The sequence below is a fragment of the Coffea arabica genome, chromosome 10c (genome assembly GCF_036785885.1).
Source record: "Coffea arabica cultivar ET-39 chromosome 10c, Coffea Arabica ET-39 HiFi, whole genome shotgun sequence".
NCBI classification, from domain to species: domain Eukaryota; kingdom Viridiplantae; phylum Streptophyta; class Magnoliopsida; order Gentianales; family Rubiaceae; genus Coffea; species Coffea arabica.
The window spans coordinates 51,690,711-51,715,630 of NC_092329.1; the positions used below are offsets into that span (position 1 = coordinate 51,690,711).

At 36.7% G+C, this 24,920-nt stretch overlaps 2 protein-coding genes and 1 long non-coding RNA gene across 17 annotated transcripts; 1 reads left to right on the forward strand and 2 right to left on the reverse strand.

Annotated features, from left to right (window-relative positions):
* Positions 1–1,109: 1,109 nt before the first annotated feature.
* LOC113714381 (uncharacterized) lies at positions 1,110–11,343 on the forward strand. Of its 7 annotated transcripts, none has more exons than XM_027238189.2 (10): positions 1,110–1,464; positions 1,784–1,849; positions 5,523–5,603; positions 5,714–5,767; positions 5,849–5,917; positions 9,384–9,446; positions 9,642–9,724; positions 9,833–9,898; positions 10,026–10,097; positions 10,739–11,343. In XM_027238189.2, the coding sequence occupies exons 1-9, from the start codon at positions 1,231–1,233 to the stop codon at positions 10,066–10,068; spliced, it is 759 nt and encodes a 252-aa protein (XP_027093990.1). In that variant the 5' UTR covers positions 1,110–1,230; the 3' UTR covers positions 10,069–10,097; positions 10,739–11,343. The 7 variants fall into 7 exon arrangements, 5 of the variants coding, with proteins under 5 accessions (XP_027093990.1, XP_027093992.1, XP_027093991.1 ...); XR_003453696.2 differs by having other exon boundaries at positions 1,111–1,464; positions 10,001–10,097; positions 10,524–11,343; XR_011822392.1 differs by having other exon boundaries at positions 1,111–1,464; positions 10,001–10,097.
* A 389-nt stretch (positions 11,344–11,732) lies between these two features.
* LOC113714380 (uncharacterized) lies at positions 11,733–15,733 on the reverse strand. Its single transcript, XM_027238187.2, has 2 exons — positions 12,664–15,733; positions 11,733–12,295 (listed from the first exon to the last, which is right to left on the reverse strand). The coding sequence occupies exons 1-2, from the start codon at positions 15,464–15,466 to the stop codon at positions 11,838–11,840; spliced, it is 3,261 nt and encodes a 1,086-aa protein (XP_027093988.1). The 5' UTR covers positions 15,467–15,733; the 3' UTR covers positions 11,733–11,837.
* Positions 15,734–21,788: 6,055 nt separating this feature from the next.
* Positions 21,789–24,723, reverse strand: LOC113713522 (uncharacterized). 9 transcript variants are annotated; one of them, XR_011822623.1, is made up of 5 exons: positions 24,189–24,723; positions 23,733–23,839; positions 23,184–23,322; positions 22,408–22,620; positions 21,789–22,182 (listed from the first exon to the last, which is right to left on the reverse strand). It is a non-coding gene; the product is annotated as an uncharacterized lncRNA (long non-coding RNA). The 9 variants fall into 9 exon arrangements; XR_011822619.1 differs by having other exon boundaries at positions 23,733–24,722; XR_011822620.1 differs by having other exon boundaries at positions 23,728–24,722.
* Between the last annotated feature and the right edge of the window lie 197 nt (positions 24,724–24,920).

Sequence of the window (24,920 nt, forward strand, 5' to 3'; positions counted from 1 at the left end):
TTTAAAAAAGAAAAAAAAAAACTCTCAATAGACAATCATGCACCTATGAGAGAAGAAACTCCCAATTAAAAAATTGTAAGAGAGACTTTATTAGCATGAATGAAAAGAAACTATTTATACAAATGAAAATAAACTAGAGCGAGAGGTCTTCCTATGGGGAAATATCAGGAAAATCTGATCCCTCTCTCCCATGGGAAAGTTGAAAGAAGGTTTGGCCAGAGAGCTTTTCTAAGGAGAATGAAAAAAGAATAATTTTTTTAGAGAAAAAGAAGAGAGAACAAAGATTCAGAAAATAGAGAGACTTGATCAATACAAAATGACTTATGTTTAGTTTCTCTTTTTCATCTCTCATACGTGGGAAAAAATCGAGAAAATTTTTTTTTGTTTTAAATAAAATTTTTCGTAATCTCATTCTTTTCTCTTTCCAACTCTCTAACAAAGTTGCATCACTTTTGGTTCTTTGGCTTTTCATTTTCTTTCTCCTTCTCGTTGTAGCGGAATAGACGGCACAAATATGAAATAACTTGCACGCAATGATGGCAAACGCACATGACGTAGCCGACCGCCCCAATCGTACACATGACCATACTGTGTGTGCGTAAAAATAATTCTAAGTTGAGGTAATTACTTATTTAGCTCTTAATGGGTTGGGGGGGGGGGGACTGGAGGGAGGGGCTGGGGGAGTTATTTGACAACAGGGGTCCGCCCCAACCCCGTTCCATTGTCACCCTTAATTTTAATATGTACTAAATTTTTGAGATTGGTTTGATTGTTGGATGTATGGATTGTAATTATAATATTTCTATTAATATTAATTGGAAAGCAGGTTTTTTTTATATTGAAAAATAGGTTGATATTAATTGAAAAATAATTTTTTTATTTGAAAATAGTTCTTTTTTTTAAGACGGGTACTCTGTGACCCGATTCTTTTTTTCGAGTACCCTAATAGCAGCGAGTATCCTGAGACGTTAAGAACGAGCTAGGATCGTAAAATGACTGATCCGATGTGTTAGAGTCGAATCCAAACCATATTAGGCACAAACAATCCAATCCGTGCCCACCTCTATTGCCACATTAAAATTTTTGCATCTTTGTCCAATTTCAGATTTTCTCTCCTTTGGGGCTTTAATGGACATTAGCCCAAACACATCTAAGCCCACTCTCTAAATTTCGACTCCTGAATGATATAAAAAAGGAACTTTATAAGTGAACCAGAAAATACAGTTAGCCATGGCTGGTATTGTAACTGCCACTCAATCTTTCATCACCGCCCCGCCTCGACTACTCTGCCGCCGGCAGCCGCAGATAATCAAGCATAACCTTTTCTCTTTTCTTTCCTTCTCGAAAATGGGGTTTGATTCCTTGCAGAAAAGCTTTAATTTTCCAGTAAGAAAACTAGTGATTAGAGCAGCTAGAGCCGAGTCCAAAGGCGTCTCTCTTGGTTTCAGAGCACCCCATTTTGAGGTCCGGTTTGATTTTATTTTCAATTTTCTCGTAGAATGTAATCTATATTCTTCTGGGTTCTTGTTGATACTGCTTCATATTTTTCAAATTTTATGTCTTATATGCAGCAATAAAAAAAATTGAGATGTAATGTTTGTTTACGCATTCAATTGAGTCAAAGCTAGCGTGGTAATGATTTTCATTAGCTACTTCACTTCAAAGGAATTTAAGGATAGAATTCAGAAATTTTGAGCATAAGTTTTCATGCTTGCGTTTGAGCATATTGTTAAATTTCAATTTTTTTCCTTTTTATATATGACTCTGAGGATGCTGGATGCAGCTTCCGGAGCCGCTTACGGGTAAAATGTGGAAACTGGAGGACTTTGAACCGTTTCCTGCATTATTGGTAAGATCTAGGCCATCCCCACTAAGGGTTCATTCCGTAGAATGGTCTAAAATATGTTCATATGACTGCTTTTTGTCAATGCGCTGAAGGATGTGAGTGTTGCAATTCTTTGAAATCGTGGTTGCCAGCATATGCATGGAGTAGGATAGTGTGACTGTTTATTATTAGAGTATTTTCTATTCTGAGAAATCTGGGTTATTTCCTATGGTATTGCACTTTTTAATACAACATAAAGAAATATTGACATCCTTATTTCTTTTCTGAAAATAAGAAGGTCGATATTGTCGAAATCAACTTCAAAGTTGATTTTCTCTTCATCAAAATTTTGATTTGCTATCTGCTGCTCGGATATGAGGTGCAAATGCCATGGAACACAAGAAAATCGCCTATCTGGTCTAGACATCTCTCTATAAGCACCAATAAATAGTATAAAAGGACTGACCCATTTCCCATGGTTAATCTCAGAATTGCCAGAACAAAGATATTAGGAATAGTGGTTTTCCAAACAATTGAAAATGCAAATTAAGCTAGCATTGACAACAAAAGAAAAGATGATTTAGTTAGTTGTCTTCACCTTATATCTGCTTCAGGTGTAATGAACAATTTCCAGATCCAAACTAAGATTGGATATGGGAAGTAAATTCGAGTAAAGAATACCTACATGCGTGTGTGGGTGCAAGTGTTGCAGTTCAGTGAGTTGAGATATCTATTGCTGAATGAGCACTTGTTAGGAATCGATTTTTAAGGGTTTGATGTGTGTTAGGTTTTTGAAATTTTTATTGGGTGAGTGGAGAAGAGGAGAAGGGATAGGCGGACAAGGAGAGGAAGGAGTGGAGAAGAGAGAAATGGACCGGAAGTTTTGGAAGAAGAACAGATACTAGAAGTTGATTTCTGTGGAATCAACTCACAAAATTGACTTCCCCGTTTTAGGAAGAGGAACAAAAGCATCAATATTTTTTTTAAAAATTTGGAATAAAAATTGCAATGTTGTGGTAAATAATCCAAGCAATCTTTGAAATGGCATCATGAGGTAAAATAAAATGAAGAAAGGATAGAATTATGCTATTTTATCATCTTTGAGGACCAGCCTACATGCAGGAAAACCTTGTGAAACATGGAGACATGCTTAGGAACATATTTTATGGTGAAAGTGATTGGTAAGGGAAACATAAATAACTTGCTTGATCATGTATGCATGAGCAGTTAAATTATGCATCAAAAGTTTGAATTTCCTATCGAATAAGAGTTTCAATGTTTAGTTGGTTTATTTGGTTCTGGGGAACTATATGTGCTAGTATTTTTTATTTTTCTTAGATTTAATGAGATTGTTGACTTGTCATAAAATTGAAAATCTTTAAAATTTATTGGTGATTAATTCAACTTTTTGGTAACCTAGGCTTTGACATGAATACCAAGATATATAAACCTCATGTTTTCCCTTGATAATTTTTTTAAATACAGTTGCTGACTAAGATTATAACAAAGGTAGGACCTAGAGTGAAGAAGAATAAAGAATTTTGTTGCTAAGTGGTCTATATGGTTCTTAATCAAAAAAGTATTCAGGTGATTTGATGCCTAATAAGTAAATCTCAGATATTTAAGTTAGAACTCTAAGAATTTTAGAAGTTGGGATTAAGAGTTCGGAAATTGGTGTGCCTATAATGCTTAATAAAATTATCTCGTATTTAGTTAGCCGTCCTTATTAAATTTTGAAAGGAACCATTGATTTTCCATCTGGTATTGTGATGCACAGTAACTGATGCTTAATGCCTTAACCATATTAATATATTTACCGTAGTCAACAGAGAGTCTGGTTGTAAATTTAAGAATTATTCGAACCATTCAAGAATTTCCTTGTTTAATCTCCCTAATTTATTAAGCTGATGACTCTGTTGCACAAAGAAAGGTCTTGGAAAAAGTAACTCTTTGAGGTGGGGCATTAAGTCTTTGGGAAGATGCTATTAACTGACCTGATGGTCAAAAAAGAGTTCTCCCCCTCTGTTTAAGAGATGCTTTCTTGTTAATGGAGCTTATTGCTTCCACCAGCGTGGTGCATATCATAGGAAATAGAATTTCAGGTGGCTGTGATAACATGGAGCCTAGGATCTGAGAAGGGGTTCTTTTTGTGTCTTTATCTCAATTGGTGGTTTTTAAGGGATAAAATTTGTGAAGTCGATGTTGTCAATTCTCTAAGAAGTGCCATTTCAGTACTGAACTTTGTTGGTCAGAAACTACTGCAACCGTTGTTTGCTTCAAGGGGTTTGAAGGATCAGCAATGATATTGGAGGTGATGGTACCCATTTTCTTCATTGGCACCGGAGTGCCACCACTGCCCTTCTTTCCTGATCCTTAGCCTCCTCATCCCAACCTCAATTCCAACCCACTCTCCTCCAGCCTTTTCACAAGCATAGCACTATGCCAATCCAAATGCCCAGTCCTTTATATCCTCTACTTTTAACCACCGTTACAATTTCTATTTGCTCTCACTACTTGAAAAAGGATATAAATAAGAAGAGCAGGAATCAATTTAGCTGCGAAGAGAAACGAAGACACTCATATGGTGGTTTGGGTTGGGTTGAACATGATGCTTGTGGTTTGAGGGTAGGGGTGCTAAATGGGTGGACCTACAGTTGTTTGTAGGCGTTTTAGAGAAGTTGGCAGAGGTTTGGGTAAGGAAATTTTTGGGGGTTGGTAATTTGAAAATTTTCTTGAGGGGAATTATGTTCACCCCTTAATGCAATGCCAATTTTGTGGTAGTTGATAACATAAGTGGGCAATTCAGCACCACTGAAAATATGGGGCAGAGTATGACTATAAAACATGAGGGCATGCTGTATCCTATATTTATCTATGCAGCAAATTTTGCAAATTACAGAAATGTAATGAAACAGTTGCTTCAAAGTTGAAATGTGGGACTAATATTAGATATATGCAAAATATAAGGCCTAAATTGTGTCAAGTTGAATGTAAAAGACTAAAGTGAAACAATGCAAAGACCTTGGGGACTAAAATATGGAATTATCTCAAAAAAAGATATGCAAGCTTTCAAAAGAACTCCAAACTACTAGGAATCTGGCAAACTTTTTTTTTTTTGTGCAAAATAAATTTTCTCATTGATCAAGGAATTGAATTTGTACACTTGAATATACAATCATATGTATCTTCTATCTCACTAAACAAGGCATTTCCATTCTACTCCCCATTCTAGTACTAGTGTCTAGCTTTCTTGAGTTCTAGGATATCCTGACCATGAACTGGTTACATATCTCACAGCTTCAATAATTCCCTTCAACAACCCAACAGTTGAAGCATGTCCTGCCTGAAAGATCACTGTGTTTCTCAGCCTCCACATATGGTATATTGTAGCAGCTAGGCAGAGTCTCTTGAGTTGGTGCGCAAAGGATTTAGAAGTCGAGTGAGCTGCAATCCATGCTAATTCCTCCTCCCAATTATAGTTACCTCTATATATCAGACACATCACCTGCACTTTCTTCCAAACTGCCCTTGTGAGTGCACAATAAAAAACAGATGCTGTATGCTCTCCTCTTCAGTTTACAAAACACACACCTATCAGAATCGGGCAAACTTGCTGCTTAATCATGGCACTTGTCATCATAACCTAACAAATCTCTCTCTCTGACATCACTTCATCTCTTAAAATGTGTTTCTGCAGGTTATGTTCATTTGCAATCACTGCCCCTTTGTTAAACACTTGAAAAAGGATATTGTAAAGCTCTCGAATTTCTACGTGAAGGTAGGAAGGTAACTGTCTGTCTTGTGTTCTTGCATTCGAATCACTTCTCAAATTGCTAGAACTGTACATTAAGAGTTAATAGCAACTATTTTTTTTGGTTTCTGATGCAGAAAGGGCTTGCAGTAGTAGCGATATCATCAAATTCTACAGTTACTCATCCGCAGGTTTGGATGAACTTATCCTCCTGCTTTATGAAATTATAAAGCCTCCACCTTACATGTATTACTCTGATCTATTCCTTGAAGGATGGACCTGAATTTATGGGAGAAGAAGCAAAGCTATTTAAATATCCTTTCCCATATCTGTATGATGAGGTTAGCTTTCGCAAGTCTATCATTGCCCTTTCTATGTGGCTTATTTGTTCCCATCTTGAATCCTTTTGATTCAATTAGTAATCTGCTTTCCTGTAGTTTTCACTTAGTGAATTGCTGACAGTTGACATTTGCCCGTGTCTAGTTTAAGTTTCTATATGAGTATCATCAAATAGCTCTGTTGGATATTTAATAGAATTTTTAATGTATGTTTGATTAATAAAATTTGACTATTATCTTGATCGCCATGATAAAAGTAAGAAAAGAACTCTATTAAACCAAAAAAGAGATGATCAAAACTAGACTGCTTATTGGTATGGTGTTAGACTCGAGAGACGCTGCCACTTATTACCTTGTGTTGACACTGGGGTCTCAGGAAATTTTTCTGAATCAAAACACTGGTTGACAAACCATGTCCTGATTAATTCATGGCAGTATGTAATTTCAGACTCAGGAACTAGTTGGATTGCTATGTTTACTTGTATCGGTCATATATCCAATTACTGATATTTTTATTGCAAATTAAAAAAAAAGGTTGTTTGTTTTATTAGCTTTCTGAAAATAGCAAAATCAGTTCCTAGGAAATCACTCTGAAGTGATTCTTCTTTCTTCTTCTTCTTCTTCTTCTGTTACTGACATTCTTTTTTCCCAAACTCCCTCCACTCTTCTCCTCTTTCTCCCTCTCTTCCTCTTCTCCTTCTCCTGCCTATCCTTCTTCATCAATTCTCTATACTTGTACGAGAAGGAAAAATAAAGGAGAAGAGCAGCCTCAAAAGCAGACCTTGTGTGGAGCCTCCTTCAGCATCTTTCACTCCCAATAATTCCCTCTCCAACCACCATCAATATAAGAACTACACCCATAGTGGTGCCTTTTTTCATTTTTGTGTAAGCCAAGTCCCGACAGCCTGAAAATTGCAATCACAAAGATGGTAAAGTAGATTTCAGGCAGAATATGTTAGTGCTGTGGGTTGGGGCCATCAGGCTGTCCTCATGGGCTTTGAGTCCAAAATACAGTGGCATTGAAAACAGAAGCTAGCCTTCCTCATCATCAGCATGATAAGAACAAAACCTATTAGGACTAAAAAAGAATTATACCAAAGAGAAGAAAGTGCAGGGTAAGAATCAGAATGGAGAGCGGTGAGAAGTTGATGATTACAAAACTACGACTTTTACTACTAATGTTGGGTGGGTGTGCATCAAGACTGAATGGATTGTTTGGTTAGAAGATCTGGAGAAGAAACTGGAGGAGTAGGAGGGCAGAGTAGAGGAGGAGTGGATAAAGTTTGGGGGAATAAAGAAAAGATGAGAAAAAAGAAGAACTCTTTAAAGTCTATTTCTGAGAAATCAATTTTAAGACATCTATTTCCTTTTGGGAACAACAATAAAACCAACATTATTTCTCTAATTTCCAATAAAAATATCAATATTTCGGTAAATAACCTTGGTATGTCTGTTTACTGTTTTTCCGATTCCAAGTAAGAGTTTTACAGTTAAAGAATTCTTTGAACCTCAGTCAAAAACTTTGAAACAGAAAAGCGTGAACAATGTTCTATATTTTATTTTGGTGGCTGACTTAGGACGTTTATATGAGTTGAATTTCAATACATGACTTGTTGAGGTTCTGGTTTCCTCGTTTGCTCCTCAAGGAAGCAGTATCAACAGAATAAGTTCTGGAGTTGACTGTGTCAAACTAATATTCCTTAGGAATCAAATTGATATGAGCCTAATACACATATGGCCTACCTCAATTGCTTGGTAAGATGATTGGTAATGTTGTGTGACCTGGTGCACTGGGACCACCCAATACCTACTCGTGCAGACAGGTGTTAATGGGGATAAAACCCAAATTCTTTCAGCCAAAACTTCAGAATGATAATTTGGTAGCCTGTAGTTTCTCTTATCAATGCTTGGTGCTTCTTTGCTGTAACATCACTGTGCTAGGCAGCTCATCTTTAAATCAATCTCTTCTTGTTTAAATAAACCTGCAGTTGAATGAGTACGAATCATTTTTGATTGGGGACAAAGATTCCCAAGGCATTTTATTATTGCTGAAACTACGAAACCATCTCACTGGTCTACATCTCTTGTGGAAGTACCCAATTGATTTTAGAGAAAACTTGTTAAAAAGAAGCAATACAAGTGTCTGCCACTAATTTTTATTTCGGTTGGTAAAGTACTTTTTGCTTCTTGTTAGCAGCTTTAGAAGAAGACTGGCTCATTTAGGATTGTGGCTGTCATGGAAAACTGTTTTATGATAATGTGACATTCCATAGCCTTTCTCTTATATTTAGTGGGTATTAGCCTTTTATATTCACTTGCTTTGATTGTAAGCCCATTATGCTGTGGATTTTGGATTATGAGTTGGTGTGTATCATAAATGAGTTCATACCACTTCCCCTTATTGTGCTTGTGCTGGTAAGAAATATTACGAGCCATATAGTTTGAGGTCAACAGAACTGATAGCAGATGTATGTTAATAACAACAGAAATGACACATTACAACAGTAGTTCTTAAGAATTATAAACTCGAAGCTCTCTCTCTCACTCATAGAATTAGATCCAGACTAAGGATGGCCATGAGAAGCCTTAATAACAGAAAATCAATCACTTACATTTATACCTTGGCAGCCTTCAGCAAAGAAGGTTAGAAGGAGCATTGCGCTGACATGTGGGCATAACCAGATGGCACAGTTTAATAATGGAATATGTGCAAGTGGTATCTCCTGCATCAAATGTTGCTGATTGACTCTAAACCATAAAACTTGAGAAGGAGGCAATTGAGTGTAGCTTAATCTAAATTTTATTCCTAGTGGTCAAAATTCCCATAAACGAGCAACCAAAAAAAAAAAAAATTTCTTCTGATCCTATGTTTTTTATAGAATCCAACCTTATCACTGAAAGTATTACAAGTTCTAACAATGTATCATTGCCAATGAATTCCTGGTGCAGCCTTAGTGTTTAAACCACTGCATACAGTCTGGAAATGTAAGATAAGGAACCGTTTTGCTGCTGAAGAAATTCTGTCTGACATCCCTGTAAATTCTGAGATGCAATTGTTCCTATTTCTGGAAGTCTCAGAAGCTCAAAATTTGCTCCATTGCCACTTAAAATGGACACATATAACTTCATACTTCAAAAGAATCCCCTGGAATCCCGGAACTTCTTATCAAACTTTTCATAGCCAATGCTTTCTTTTGGCTCCCCTTCGGTCCATCTCTGTTTAAGTCAAGTGTTATGGAACAAGTAGAACTATCCGTGTCACATTGTTGAACAGATGTACCTTTTAATTTCTTCCCCCAACTTTTTGATGCTCCTGACTTCTGCAGTTTACTTTTTGTAATTTTGTGTTTCTGAGTTCTTTGTATAGAAATCGTGATTGGTAGTGCTGTTGGTTATACTATTTTTCTTTGTATGTGATATTTAGAAGGGCATCTTAATCTCTAAAGTGGTTCTTTACATTTTGCTACAGACTCAAGATGTTGCAAAAGATTTTGGAGCTGTGTGCACACCTGAGTTTTTCCTTTTCCGAAAGGTACCCGTGTCCTATTATGGAACCTTTAAGTGTTTTATCTTGTCCCCATTATAGCTTTGGTCTTCGTAGTATCCCTTCATACTAACCTGCCATATATCTTTTACAGCCACTCTATTGTTTAGGCATACATGCTCATTTACTGTAGGTGTGAACGTATTTGATGTGAACTGTTAATTTAGACCTGCTTCATTACAGGACGGGCGTAGGCCTTTTGAGCTAGTGTACCATGGCCAGTTTGATGATTCACGGCCAAGTAATGATGTGCGGGTCACAGGAAGGTTGAACCTTTGACTTCTATCAGTGCCATACCAAGTTTGTGCAATTTTCTCTTGACCTGCTGCTTTTATGTGCAATTGTGCTAAGTAACTTCTATAATACTTGTTCAGGGACTTAAGCCTTGCAATAGACTGTGTTCTTAGTGGTCAGCCTGTGTCTTCAGATCAGAAACCAAGGTAATGTCTGCAACTCTTTTTCCTTCAAGTCTGATTTTACTTGTATAATTAAGTGAGAAAACACAAAACAAAAAGAAATAGAAATTGATTTACATTTTGTAGGATACTAAATTCCTCTTTACTTTAGCATTGGGTGCAGTATAAAGTGGCATCCCAAGGCACAGCTGTGATTATTCCTGCTGGAGTCAGCTTTTATAAGGTAACTATGAAATATGCTTCTAGTTGAGCAAGATCCATTTGGAGAAACTCTTTTGTTCTATTTCTTTAGTTCTCCTTCCGATCTTTTGCCGTCATCTTTTGGTCCATGAACTTGTATGACAAAAACTGGTATTTTACTCCAACTAATACTCAAAATTTGAGTCTTTACGCATTCCATCATTACTAAACAGATCTTTTTTTGTATGAGATTGTGTTCTTGTACTCTGTGTTTCTGGTTGCTTATTGATTCTTAAGATCTGTCAAATATCAAACTTTACTAGGCGTTTTGCTGAATTTTATATGCTCATAGATGTATTGTCATCAATGGAACACGTTAGGCATTTAATTTTGAAGTCTCTTTCTAAATTCTTTTTCTTTACGTGTGAGCTATCAATTAACTGTCCTTTTCTTTGCCTTCGTCCGCCAGCTGAGAGTCACATGCAAGCGATGCTATAAGGGATCTGTTCACACCATTAGGACCCTTTTGTCTCCATCACTGTGTAATTTTTTTTTTTTTTGGGTGCAGAGAGACTTTTTAAGTAGTTGATGGTGTTGATGGAGGACTTCATACTTTAGCATAAATTTGTAAAATTGATTTCTGATGTACCCTTTTAAAAGTACCTTAGTTTGTGGTTTTGACAGTCAAATCATCCGATGCAGTGAAGAGTGAGTGTGAGAAAACCACATTTGTATGACTCTGCTATGTTGTACGTGGGCTCTTTATACTCCTTGCAGGGAAGTGCTTATCAACCTAAACATCAGATGTTATGCATCCTTAGCCATTGAAGCTTGATAGCTTACTGTGACCTACCAGTGGGACTGAGAAGTTTTGCCATCACATGCCGAAAAGCAACGTATCTTTCAGAAGATGAAACTGTATCTCCCTTTATCTTTAGTGAAAGCAATGTTGGAAGAATTGGTAAGGTGTGATGGTCTATTTGGTTCCTACTAATTATAAGCTCCATTTGCTTCCTGCCAACCAAGATTTCGTCCCTTTCGTGTCTATCCCAGCTCTTCCCCAAAACAACCCATGGGATTGATAGCTACTTCTCCATTTCTGGGACCCATTGTAAAGTATGCATGTTTAACTTAATGCAGGCTTGAAAGATGTTTGTAGCTGCTGATAGCGACTTCCTTTATTCTGAATCATTGTATGGATATTATTTCATTATCTTAACCTTCTGGTTTTGAATAATTGATGTAAATTCACCAATGACAGAGATATGCTTGCTTAGCCCTTGATTGAATTTGAAATTGTTTAAATCACCGTCCTAGAAACTGATAGAGGAGAGACATATTTTTGGAGGGAAAAAGATCCAGATATAGGGAGAGTAGGTTATACATTATATTGTCCACTATCAAATCATCAGCACTGTCTGACCATGGAGTCTGAGTTCAAATGAAAAGAAAATGAACATGAAGGTTGATTGGTTCTTGCACCTCTCTGGAGGTGGAGGGAATTTGTGCTTGGGCAGAAAGGGAATGGTTTTGTAAAGTGCTTCAATCAAGTTACAGCTCCTTGGAATCAGATCATGGGCTTTGAATCCTCCCTACCTAAACAAATTAAATCTTAATCAAGTTATTAGGAGGTGGAAACTCTGAAATCATAATACAATGACGAAATGGAGTGTTAATCTGACAAGAAAAATTTTTTTATTTACCTACACAGTTTATTAGTAACTTGGAAAGAATCAAAGGACCAAAAAAAAAAAAAAAAATCCCGACAATGAATGAGATCTAACTATTCTGACTGCTGGGAGGGAGATCTAATTAGGGGTTCAGAAGATCTTGAGAAACTAGAACAATGAACCGCTGCTTTGGTGTTGGAAACCATTGCTTTCTGCAGAGAATTTGGCTTCTCAAAATCCTCATTCTCATGCCTGATTTCTCTGAGCATTGCCGTAACATCTTTCATTGTTGGTCTATCATCAGGACTGGGGTTCACACAGAGTAGAGCCACCCCAAGCACTTGAAGCATTTCTTGTGTTTGTGTTGCAGACAGTAGAAGTAGCTGTTGATCAAGAATTGACGTAAATTCTCTGTGCTTTATTCGCATCTCCCGGTGAACCCAAGTGACAATGTGGGCACCATTTGGAATCCTGGGATCATTTGGTTCCATCCCTGTTAGGACTTCAAGAAGCACAATGCCATAGCTGTATACATCACTCTTCCCTGTGATTCTCATACTGTATCCATATTCTGCAAGGTGGGACATAATAAAGTTAGTCACCAAGCACAAAGTTATGATAATATCAAATCTTGAACTTCATCTATGAACAACTCGCGATAAGTCTGATTTAGTGGTTATCGACAAATGTGGATACGTCTGAGTATCCTTTGAGAAGAAACTTTTACCTTCTTGTCGGAAACAAAGAAACTGTCCTGAGAAGTTTCTTAATGAGAAAATTAAGAAGCATCATTTTGTGTATTTGATGAATTGAAGAACCAGTTTGATGTATAGAATGTAAAATGGTCGTGGAGTGTCTTGATTATGCTCAAATTTATTGTCGAAATTTAGAAGAAAATATGTCAACTAGAACTTGAATATGTGAAGCTTATTTCCTTACCAGGAGCAATATAGCCATAGGAACCCGCCACAATGTTTGAAGCTCTCGAATAATCTGCTGAATCTACAAGCTTTGCCAGTCCAAAATCAGCGAGGAAAGCTTCATACTGTGGACCAACCAAAATATTGTTGGCCTTGATATCGCGGTGAACAATTGGAGGGATACAGTCATGGTGCAGATAAGCCAAACCATCAGCTGCTCCAAGTATGATTTTATACCTTGCATCCCAATCCAAGTATATCATCTTACCATGAAGAACTTTTGCCAAACTCCCATTACTGATGTAATCAAACAATAGCAATCTAGTTTTTCCATTGTTACAGCAGCCCAGAAGTCTCACTATATTTTTGTGCCTGATTGATCCCAGTGCTCTAACTTCTGCAGAAAACAAGTCCCTCTGCGGAATTTCTCCAATCTTCTTGGGCCAAAGTTTTTTTACTGCAATAAACTGCCGTACTGGGATCTCCACTCGATAAACAACACCTGAGCCACCCTTCCCAACAATGTTAGATTCAGTAAGCTTTCCTAAAATATCATTGACAGAGAAGTTCAGCTTCTGGAATGGCGTGAAATCCCACTGGAGTCCAGTCTCTTCATCACTCTTTCTGCATATCTCATCATGACCTCTAATGTAGAAGATTGCTCCAACTGTGAAGATTATAATAGTCAAAACAACACTGAGAACAACTAAGATAGTGAGGTTCCTGATGGACTTCCTGTTCTGGTTTCCACTGAAGTGACATCGGTCTCTGTCAATGCAGAGCTCTTGGTTACCAGCAAAAGAAGCATTTGGGAGATCATGAAAGAGTTTCGTATTGGGAAGTACACCTGAAAAATTGTTGTAGGAAACATTCAAGGAAACAAGATTGTCAAGGTTACCAAGTGCTCTCAAGCTTCCTGTCAACATGTTGTGGGAAAGGTCCATGTTTGCTAGCTTTGAAAAATTTGAAAAGCTTTCTGGGATGGGCCCTATCAAGAAATTCCAGCTTAAGTTCAATAGGATATCTAACCCTTGCAGTTGACCAATCTCATCTGGGATTAAACCACTGATACTATTTCTGCTTACATCCAGCAACTGTAAGTCCTTACAGAGGCCTAATGACTTAGGTATCAAACCGTTGATGTTATTTCCATTCAGTAAAAGTTTATTTAATGATGTGAGCTTGCCTATACTTTCAGGGATGTTGCCTGAAATTCTATTCATTGAAAGATCCAACACATTCAGTTGAGATAGTGAGACAAAAGATAGAGGAACTGTGCCTTCAAGCTTATTCTCATGGAGATCGATCATTTCCAGCTGCATGCAATTTCCAATTTCGAAAGGAATAGCTCCAGTAAATTGATTTTCTGCCAACTCGAGGAAGCCCAAATTTTGTAAGAGCCCAATTTCTGAAGGAATTTGACTATCAAACATGTTTGATCCTAATCTTAATCGGTTTAGGCTGGTACAATTGCCAATGTCTGGTGGAAGTCCTCCAGAAAGCAGATTGGAAAGCAGCAGCAGCTTGGACAAGTTCCTCAGATTATACAGATTCTTTGGAACTGATCCGGTGAGGTAGTTGTGAGAAAGGTCCAAGCTTTGAAGCTTCTGGCAATTGGCTAATTCGGCTGGTATGCTTCCATTCAGCTGATTCTGCCAGGCAAAGAACAAATTAAGCTCCATTAAGTTCCCAATAGTTCTTGGAATCTCGCCAGAAAAATTGTTGTTATCCACTTCAAGTTGCGTCAAGCTAGAAAAGTTGCCAATGTACTCTGGAATTCCACCAGAAATAGAATTATCAGACAAGAGGAGCTCCTCCAGTGTGATCAAATTTTCAAGGGAAGAAGGTACCTCTCCACTCAGAAAATTCAAAGATAAGTCGATCACAGTCAAGCTTGAACAGTTTCCTAGATCTTCTGGAATGGAACCTCTCAGGTTGTTCTGCCACACCAACAACCTTTTTAGATTCTTAAGCATTCCCATCCCAACTGGTAGTCCTCCAGAAATTTGATTTTCATAGATAAAAAGATTTTCCAATGCTGAGCAATTACCAATTTCTGGTGGGATCTCACCAGTGAGATTTGCTGTATATACTGAAAGAGTCTTGAGATTCTTCAGTTCTCCAATACTATGCGGAATCTGACCTGATATCCCAGTATCTGCAAGACCCAAAATAGTTAAGTTTACGCACTTTGATATTTCCACTGGAATTTCTCCATGAATTCCAATATTGCCACCAATACGAAAGATTTCCAGAGCATTTAGGTGGCTGATTTCCACGGGAAGTTTTCCAGAAAACTGGTTGTCAAAAAGTTCAAGCTGCCTCAGTTGTGAGCAGTTTCCTATTTCTTCAGGTATTCCACCATGCAACGAATTCGAATTCAATGACAGTACCCGCAAATTCGGTAACTTTCCTATTTCAGGTGGTATCATCCCTGTTAGAGCATTAAAACTGAGGTCTACTGTGGCCAGAGACGACATATTTCCAATGGCTGGTGGGATTTCTCCTGTCAGGTTTCCATTTGTGAGTACAAGGACAGTAAGAAAGTTGAATGAGAGGACTTGACTAGGAAGTGAAGTGGGAAGATTGATCGAAGTGATAGTGATTTCTGAAACAAAACCACCGCTAGTGCATTTGATGTAATCCCATTTGCATGGATTTTGATGAGTTACATCCCAAGAAGAGAAGAAATTGGCAGAAGAGGAAGAGTTGAAGGTTGCAAGCCATGACAAGAGAGAGAGACCTTCTTGGTTCAAAGCAAAGATGGCAGGGAATAAAGAAGCACTCAGATATAGAAGGATGGTAATCTCTCTGTTTGGCATGATGAGAAAGTTGTTGTACTCTCTAGTATTCTTTTACAGCTTTTTCTGGATTAGTACTGCATTTACAAAAGAACTTCTGGAATGATATCTCTATCATGGCAGCAGTGTTGAAATACCATTGGTTTCTTTCAAGAATTATTTAATAAACTGATGTCCTTGAACCTTTTTGCATCAGCATAAAGGCAAACAAATCCTCTTCCACACAGATTTTGTCAAGTTCTATCAGTAACAGTGCATATGAGAGAGAGAGAGAGAGAGATATCAGATGGCTCAGCTTTGATGTGATGATGTGGAAATGTTGGGAGTGCAGGCATACCTTTATGGATGTTTTATAGTTCTATTATGGTACTGTTTACCTTGTGCCTATACTAGGAAAATTTCAATGCACAGGCATGGCATTTACTCTTTTGGAGAGACATTAAAAAAGTTCAGACTTTGTAGTTAAAGAGTTGTGTTGCTACATATCACATATGTAGATTACTCTTTGGAGCTTATTATCCCTTTTCTTTATAATTCCAGGTCTCAAAGAAACTTGGATGATCAGGAAATTGATGTCATGGCAGTGAAATTCTTTCTATACTTGAGCAATTATAGTAAATTTGGGGTTTTCTTAGGAAGTACAAGTGTAGCTTTCTTTGTGTCTAGTAATCAGCTAATCATTGCAGAAAGGAAGAGTATAAATGCACTTTAAGCACCCCATGTTTGAGACTTGAGCTTGATTACACAATCATCACATCCATGCACGTTAGATGTACCCAATTTGGATGTCTGTTTTAGCAATTCCCACTAAGTTTGGATTATTGGTTGGGCAATCATTCAAGGATTCTTGAAACTTTTGGAAGTTTTAAGCTAATTGGTTTGGTTTTCCAAAGTTGAAATGTCTAATTGTACAACTAATGAGAGAGACAAACCACCATCACCACCACCACCACCACCACCACCTCAACTTGTGTAGGGCACCACACCTTTTTCTCATCATAATTGTTGGTAAGGTCTCAAAATCTGCTTTACTGGGACAAAGTTGCCTGTGTCATGAGACATTGAATCCAATTATCTTCCAACGGGGAACCATTCCCTAAAAGGTGAAGCCCATTCTTCTCCCATACACAAACGTACCTAAGAAACTTCATTTATTTACATCTTCTGGGATTGGGTTGGTTGGAGATAAACTTCTGGCATATATTCTGAACCCAAAAAAAAAAAACAAAAAACAAAAAACCTAGGAGATAATCCAGTATGGCTAAACATATGAATATTTAGCCCTTTTTTTTTTTGGGTAAGCTGAGTATCAATACTTTTAGTATCAACTGTGATTAATTAGCATATGAACGTTGAGAGAGTTCCATTTTGGTCCTCTAAAGTAGCACAAAATTTTATATATAAGCCACACTCACATATTTTTGGACTCTCATTCATCCCCTTACTTTAATAATCATCTAAGATTAACTAAAAAATAAGTTGGTCATTCTTATTTTGAAAGGCACATTAGCAAAAACTGACCAAACAACTGTTAAATGATTGGATTAAAGACTTCTAATATGGGTAAAACCAGATGAAACTAACTCCCATGTGCCTCACAACTGAGTTTGAAGTAGAAGTATCAACCACATTTGAGCATGGTTAAAGGAGTAATTTGAACTCCTTCCAAGAATGGTAAACTTTCAGTAATGTAATGGAAGGTGGGGCAAGGAAATTGATGACCATGAATATGGCTGCAGCTCAACATGTTCTCTCCAATTATCTACTGCGAATTTATGATAAGATTTTTGCTTTCACATAACACTAAACTCAATCTCCTCACCAGCATTTTGATGTGGACATATTAATTCAGGGCATCTATCTACTTCTCTCTATACACACACACACACACACACACGAGTGATCCCTTAGCCAATGTACCCTGCACAAAATACATTATGTGACCGACATGGATTTGTTGTTTTGTTGTTTCCATCAAATATTATTCAGTTGATACTTTCCTCATATTCAAGTTGGCCCCATGCCAATCTGTAATCATTCTGTATCAAGCACTAGGTCACCAGTTTCTTCCAAGGAAAACAAGGTCTTATGATTTCTAACTCTTCTTTTTTTTTTTTGCCCTATATATATATATTTTGGTTCAAGGGCAACATTAAGACCTATAAGGGAGAAGGAAACGGGGTAGGGATGACCGCTCCTGAGCTGTTAATGGTCATGATTTGGTCTCAACAAATTGTGCGGTCCAAATCACAAGTTGCGCATCGATTTTCACATCGTGTGTGAAACCCACAAAATTTTGTACTAAAGTTACACATTGTGCAAATAAAGTTACGCCGTGTGCAACCAAAGTTACGCACTGTTGAAAATGGCCAAAATCGTTGGAAACGATTGCAGGTGCAACCGTCCGTGCCCTTTGTTCGAGAGAGAAGGAGTAAAAAGAGGATATGAAAGTCTATGGATTTCATGCTTATCTAACTAATATTTCTATCACTTGAGTTGGGTCTTAAAAATAATGTTCAGCTTCTATGTTTTGTGAGTGTTTATTCTATGTGAGTAGTCGCCTTGCAAAACAGTGGAATTGTTATGGTAGGCTTGTGGACAGAGTGAATAATTGAGGAATAGGGAAATCAGAAAATTAATACTAGTCTTTACAAGTTTAGCATATATTTTAGTAAGTGGTTGTAGTTACCATGGTTCTAGTAGATCATTGATCTAGGACCCAAAAATTATACCAAAATCTGCGGGAGATAAATTTTATAGAACTAACGTACATGGGAAGGCAATTTACACACATAAAAAATATGTGTGGAAGAAAAAGGAATAAATCAACAATATATCATTAATCACATATAATAACAAGGCTATTAATCCTTCACTCTTTTCAACTGATCACAATAATATGACTTCATATTTAAAAACCACGTAATTTGGTAAACAAATCTTATAATCATAAAAAATTTTCTAATAAAATACTAATTTTTAAATAATAAAACTACCATAACTTGACTCTCCAATAGAAGGCCCTCCGGAGCTTGGTCTAGTGGTTGAGGTTGCTGAAGATAGAGTCTTAGATCCCTGATTCGAATTTTGCTTCCAGCAAGTTGTGAAGAGTGGGGAATAGTCTACGGGGTCCACTCCCTGCGGGACACTAAAAAAAAAAGACTCTCCAATAGAATTACTAAAATCTTAACTTATTAAAACACTGCTAAATAATTATATGAAAATTTCTACTTTGGAGCCTTCATATAATATGCCAACAATTGATGTTTGATGAAAATAATAATAGATGCAGGGCAGGTGGAGAGAGGGATGGGTTGAGTAGTATAGGAGGAGGGAGTGTAAATGAAAGGTTTCGCTAAAAAAAAGATGCAGGTAAAAAATTTATCAATGTCAATAGATTAAGGGCTCTTAGGTTCTTTGCCCCAAAATAATTCTGTTCTACCTTTTTTTTTGAGAGAAAAGGTAGATGAGGTTAATTCCATTAAAATTCAGCCACATCTATATTCTAACGGCTGCTGTTCTGCCTTAAGACTTGAGGAGCCATTCGGAGACAATATAAAAAAAAAAAAAAAAAAAAAAAACCTCATGCAACCCTTTATGAGTTATTTTAGTACTTGCTCTGTAATTACTCATGCAACGATCATATGCCATCATTGTGATAGTGATTGATTCGCAAGTCCGCTGTCATTCCCCTCCCTTTGTTATAGAACGCCAAATAATTGCTGCGGATTATTTATCTATACTTGTTTTTAAGCTCCATTTTTCTGTATCGCTTGACAAGAAAGACTGCACGAGTGAAGGAGCAGCCAAAACAGTCGTCAAGATTTTGACTATTTTTTTCCTTCATATCCAGAATCAAATGTTTTCCATGTCATAAATTTGAGCAAGAATGGTGCATGGATGGTCCTGAGAACAGCATTTATGCCAAAACTTTGACAGAAAATGAGCTTAACATTGTGGGGCATTTCATCAATAATGATTTTGGTCCAGGTTTTACAATAATTTACTTGTCCCCAGTAGGATTTTCAGTGCCTAGCAACTCTTTTTCGTAATAGGAACCAAAAAGAAGAAGAAGAAGAAGCAGAATGGAATGAGCCATCTGAAAAGCTTTCTTGACCATGTTGATTTGAACACGACTAGATATAACCTCGGAAAAATGGCTTCAAGCTATTTATGGAACGCACAGAAGGTGGACGATCAGTGTAAACCATATGTGCTTGCAGCACATAAGGCTTGTCCAATGAGACTCTGTCTCAGAGTAGAAGCAGAAGGAATAATTTCTGATCATGATGGACACAGCAAACAAAAATGCCTTTCTTCTTTTAAAAGAGATGCAAAACTAATATAAAATGCCATCATTAGGAATTTTCTTCATCGGATGTTAGATATGTACTGCAAGCATCCGTCATTTAAGAAAATTCCCCATGATGACATTTTATATTGGTTTTGCATCTCTTTTAAAAGAAGAAAGGCATTTTGTTTACTGTATCTATTTGTGTTTTTTTTTTTTTTTGTCGCAACGATAATAGTTGTGTAATTTACTTTAATCTAGTCTAGGGGGAGGGAGAGTATAAGAGACAGAAAACCCCATCGAAAGCACATATGATCCTCAGTGCCACTTTTCTAGTGGCAATTCAATGTCACTTCTATATTTATGCCAAGCGTCCTATTTATTTAATTTGTCATGTGTTGTTTATTTAAATTTCTTCTATCAACACGTGATAAGTGGAATTGACACTGAATTTAGCACCGACCAGTGGCACAGAGGATCCCAACTGCATCGAAAGAGGAGCTGTGTCTATTTGTGACCATGGCCATATGATAGTATAATTGCCCAAGAAAAAGGAAAAGAAAAGAATAAGAAAAATACACTATAACTGCACAAAAGTTTTTGTTGAGAATACCAAATATCAGCCACCAAAGATTACTAGTCAGTGAAGTGCTAATAGTTGTAGAATGAAGAACAAAAACACTACTAGCCAAAATCCAAAAGGGCAGTGGAAGTGCAATAAGCTGGGAATTGATGAACATAGAGAAGGCAAAACGTGCAATGTACTTGAGAAGTAGGAAAACCCATCATCACAAGGTGATATAAAAGCATTAATTTAATCTATTACCGTCAATCAATTGAGTCATCTGAGTCTGGATTTTAATAAACTCAGATTTGATTCATCTAGTTAGTAAGATATTCGGGTTTAGGATAATAAGTTTCGAGCTAATATATATGAAACTCGTGCTTGACTCACAAAACATTCAGATTTTAAGATTAAATTGGAATTAGGCCAAACTCACTTATTATTTTTTAGTTTTCTTAGTATAATTACTATAATCATTTAGTAGTAAAGTTAATTTGAAATCTACAACATTAAAACTACACATACACCAATAATAAGTTCATCAAAAATACATAAACCAAAATTTTCTAACAATAATTGTATCTAATTCTTTTAAAATACATGAAAAATAATAATAAAACATGAAAAATATATCCATCTAATGAATCTAATTCCTTTTCCACTGATTACTAATAGTCTAATTATACATTACATGTTTAAAAATAATACATTTATAGCTATGTGTGTGTGTGTGTGTGTGTAATGGGTTGGGCTTTAATCAAACTAATTCTATGTAGCCCAAATTTGGCTCACTTTTTGATTGGGCCTCAAATATAGGCCCAAACTCTGACCCATCTAGAATTATAATAGGTTTAGCCCATTTTCTTTCAGGCCAAATGAGATAATTTCAAGCCATCCAAACCCTATTGACCGTGCTAAATTTTAATCAAACATTGGATTAAATAATAGATAGATAATACCAAACTTGAAATACAAAATAACTTGTTCATTCATTCCCCTATTCCTCCCACCTTGCCTTAAACAAGAAGCTTTTGAGTAGGACTAACGATGAATTATGGACACTTAATGGTCATTAGAGAAACTAACAAGACCTTTCTGTGTTTGAATGTAGTGCAAAATACTAAAGAGTTCAAGAATGGAAAACTATACCAAGATCGAAACATAACACTAGCTCCCTAGCTGATAAAAGGATAAGGTTGGTAGAGATGGTTATAATAGTTACTGTAGAAGTCAACAATACCTTTGTATATGTGAAGGCAATGAAAAAAGCGCAAAATATTGACAATCAGTTGAGACTCTGATGTGCTACAGTGTCAGTTATCATCCAAAATCTTGAAACTATAAAGTATTCCCTAACAATCACTGCTGTTAAGGGAATATTGGGCGGCAATATCTGCAGTTTAACTGCATGAAGCATCAATATATGGTAGATAGAAAGGGCAATTAAGAGCAGAGAAATTGCCAAGACAGAATTGGACAAGGCCACATTAAAACTGAAAACAGCAGGAAAAAAGCACTGCATTAATGCAACAAAAGGCAGGAGAAACCATGTCAATTGCTTTCTAAGAATAGCATTATTGTTGCCATTCTGCAGCATACCTTTTAATACAAGACCTTCGTAAGGATATATCCACTGTATGTTGTGATGCACAAGGTAGGACAAGCAACGCTAACAGCTAAAAACTCACATGATGGTTCTTAGTCAAAGGAGTTTTATGCTAAAAGGTTTGAGGTTCATCAGTTACAAACAACATCCCCTTACAGAATCTCCATGGTTGATCATCTGGTGTCCCAGAGCTTTCGACTTCTTCTATTGTTTCCGTTGCTTTGAGTGGGTGGAGTCGTCCTTTGAAATATCTTGCACAGCACAAGTTGTGTTATCTGTAAGAAGAAAGACAATGCCATTAATTATCAGAATATAGCACAACTTTGAAGGTAAGTTCGAGTCAAAGGAAAAGGCAGAAGTACAAAAACATTTTCTTATGGGAATTTAGATATAAGGGAACTAATTTGACATAGAAAAAGAAACATCAAGCCATGGAAGAGGATAAGCATATGTTTAATTTGATCATCCACTGCAGTTGCTGCATAAAATGTGGGGTTTACACTATATCTTTGCATGCACAGTCTGTTCTTTTCCCTCAAGTTGCATTCCACGATAGTATATAAACTCTTTTTTGCAGCCTTCCACCATGCCACGAACACGGATTTCCAGTTTTGATTTAGGGCCTCAGTAAGCATCTCCATTAAACAGATTACTGTTTGCTGGCTTCATGGTGTAAGAAAACCATCTTTTCACGTTACCATACCTAAAATTATCTGCACAAATAAAAGAAAAAAGTGGCAAAAATAAAAACGAACACCCGCACGGCAGATGAATAACAAAGTGCATAAACTTTCACTGATCAAAGAATATCTATGATTAGTCAAACATGTTCAAGCCAATTTGCTTCAATATTTCTTTTTAGTAACAAGTAATTTGTTATTGGTTTTAGAATAAGAAAGAAAGGCCAAATTATGTAGCACACTGATATATAGAGTTTAGGAACTGCCAAAGTTACAAAGTTGGTGCTCACTCCACCTATGTGATCCCTTTCAAATGGTAAATTATCAAGAAAACTCAATGGCCAAGAAAATATGAAACATGTAAGATCATTGTGAAGTTGAGCAAGATGCTCCATAAGCTAATTATGACAGTCCAAAGATCTCTAAGTACTTTTCTTTCTAGAAAGTAGCATGTGCTATGTTTCTTCCCTTCCTCACGTTGCAGCAATTGATCAAAAGGGGAAGCAGAAAGTGAGGTTATAAGAATGACACAAAGCATCATCTTGCCACCTTTCTGGAGACTGATCAGACTGTAGGGCTTTTAAAGTTTTTCTTACATTTTATTCCTCAATCGCAGCTCAAGCATATTTCCTGCAGAGCTACGGTCCTCGCAGAAAATCATTCCCTTCCCGGAGTGCAACAAGAATCACATGCTGAAGCTTGATTAACAAAGAAAGATAAACAGCAGGAAAAAACCTAAAGATGAAATGTAGTTAATGAAGAACACGCATAAAATAAGGCAAAGAAGAAATCTTCAAGAAAAAATTAGATTAGATGTTACATTAAAATTGATCTCTAATACTTGTTGGAGCTACTACGGGCTCTAGTTGAGTCCACTAAATTTAAGGAAGAGTAAAATCCAGGACAAATTTGAAAGATTTGGAGATTGGTTACCATGTATGATCTAGAACATCTCCGCTGGTAAGAAGTTTCAACAAACAAAGTTACTGTTCATGCTTCATAGCTGTTATTAGGTTTCTAAAAATGTGACCTAGGAGTCAATCCACAGAGAATGAAACAAAGGAGAACATAGAAATTAAGTAAATAAGAAAAACAATTGCAACGGAATGATGTTTCAGATAAAGAATTTGAGTCTCCAACCTTACCAAGAGGAAAAGAGATGTGAAGACAGATGAGATACTTGTGTCTTAAACTTCTCCAGCCTCAAGCTATCTTTGAGCTCTGATGTTGTAAAGCTATGTGTTCTGTAACACTGTGCCAGGAGTTAAGAAGCTTAAAAGGAACATGCCAATGTTTTTTCTTTTTCCAACTTGATATAAGTGACTGGAAATCTACTAGACTAAAATCTCATTTGGTGTAAGAAAGATTTTTAGACTTCCCAATTACTAATCAGATAATGTCCGTTCTTGCAGAACATAGTAAGTCTCTCCAATTTTTTGACCCTAATTTTATGCAATCCTAATCCAGCAAACCCTTCACAAAGACATATAGATAATTCTACCTAACCCCCAAAAAGACAAAGAAAAAACATAGAGACTGCCTAAAGAAATGCTAGAGATAAAAACAGTAAAATAATCCGACCACAAAATATAGATTGTTACCTAACTGGCAATGATCTGATATACATGCCCATCCATACACTTCTGAACTGATCTATCAGATTCAACAGCCGAATACCACTCGATCTTGATAGTAAATATCCTCTCAGCGTTCTTATAGACTTTTAACCTTACTTTCAGGGCATTTGGATTAGACTTAGAACTTCTTTTCTTACTCCATCTTGACAAATACTTATCCTTTTAGACTTTTTTTTTTTCCGAAACGATAAACCTAATCTATTCTACACTAAAGGAGAGGGGACGGAGTTAAAGAGGTCCAGGAATAATCCGGAGAGAATTGAACTACCACCGAATCAGACGGATGCACAATACACCCACATGAATTTTTTAGAAACAAATCACTTAAATGTGGCATTTTTGGAGGTGGTGGCCACCAGCCTGGGCTGGTGGTTACTTATCCTCTTAGACTTGTGTAGCCGGATCACAAGAATAGGCTGGTGGTTACTTATCCTCTTAGACTTGTGTAGCCGGATTACAAGAATACTATGTGAATGTGTCAGCAATAGGTGGAACATAGTTGTCCTAAGTCCTGATGTGCGTCCTGTAGTACATCAACAAAAGAGTGCTAAAAATACATAAATAAAAGATTTGGTCGAGATATCACAATAAATAATTTTTTTTTAAAAAAAAGAAAAAACATTGCATGCTTCAATCAACATCAACACAAATGAAATCTATAGGAAAACTTGACAAGCTGGACTATTTGAAAAAAAG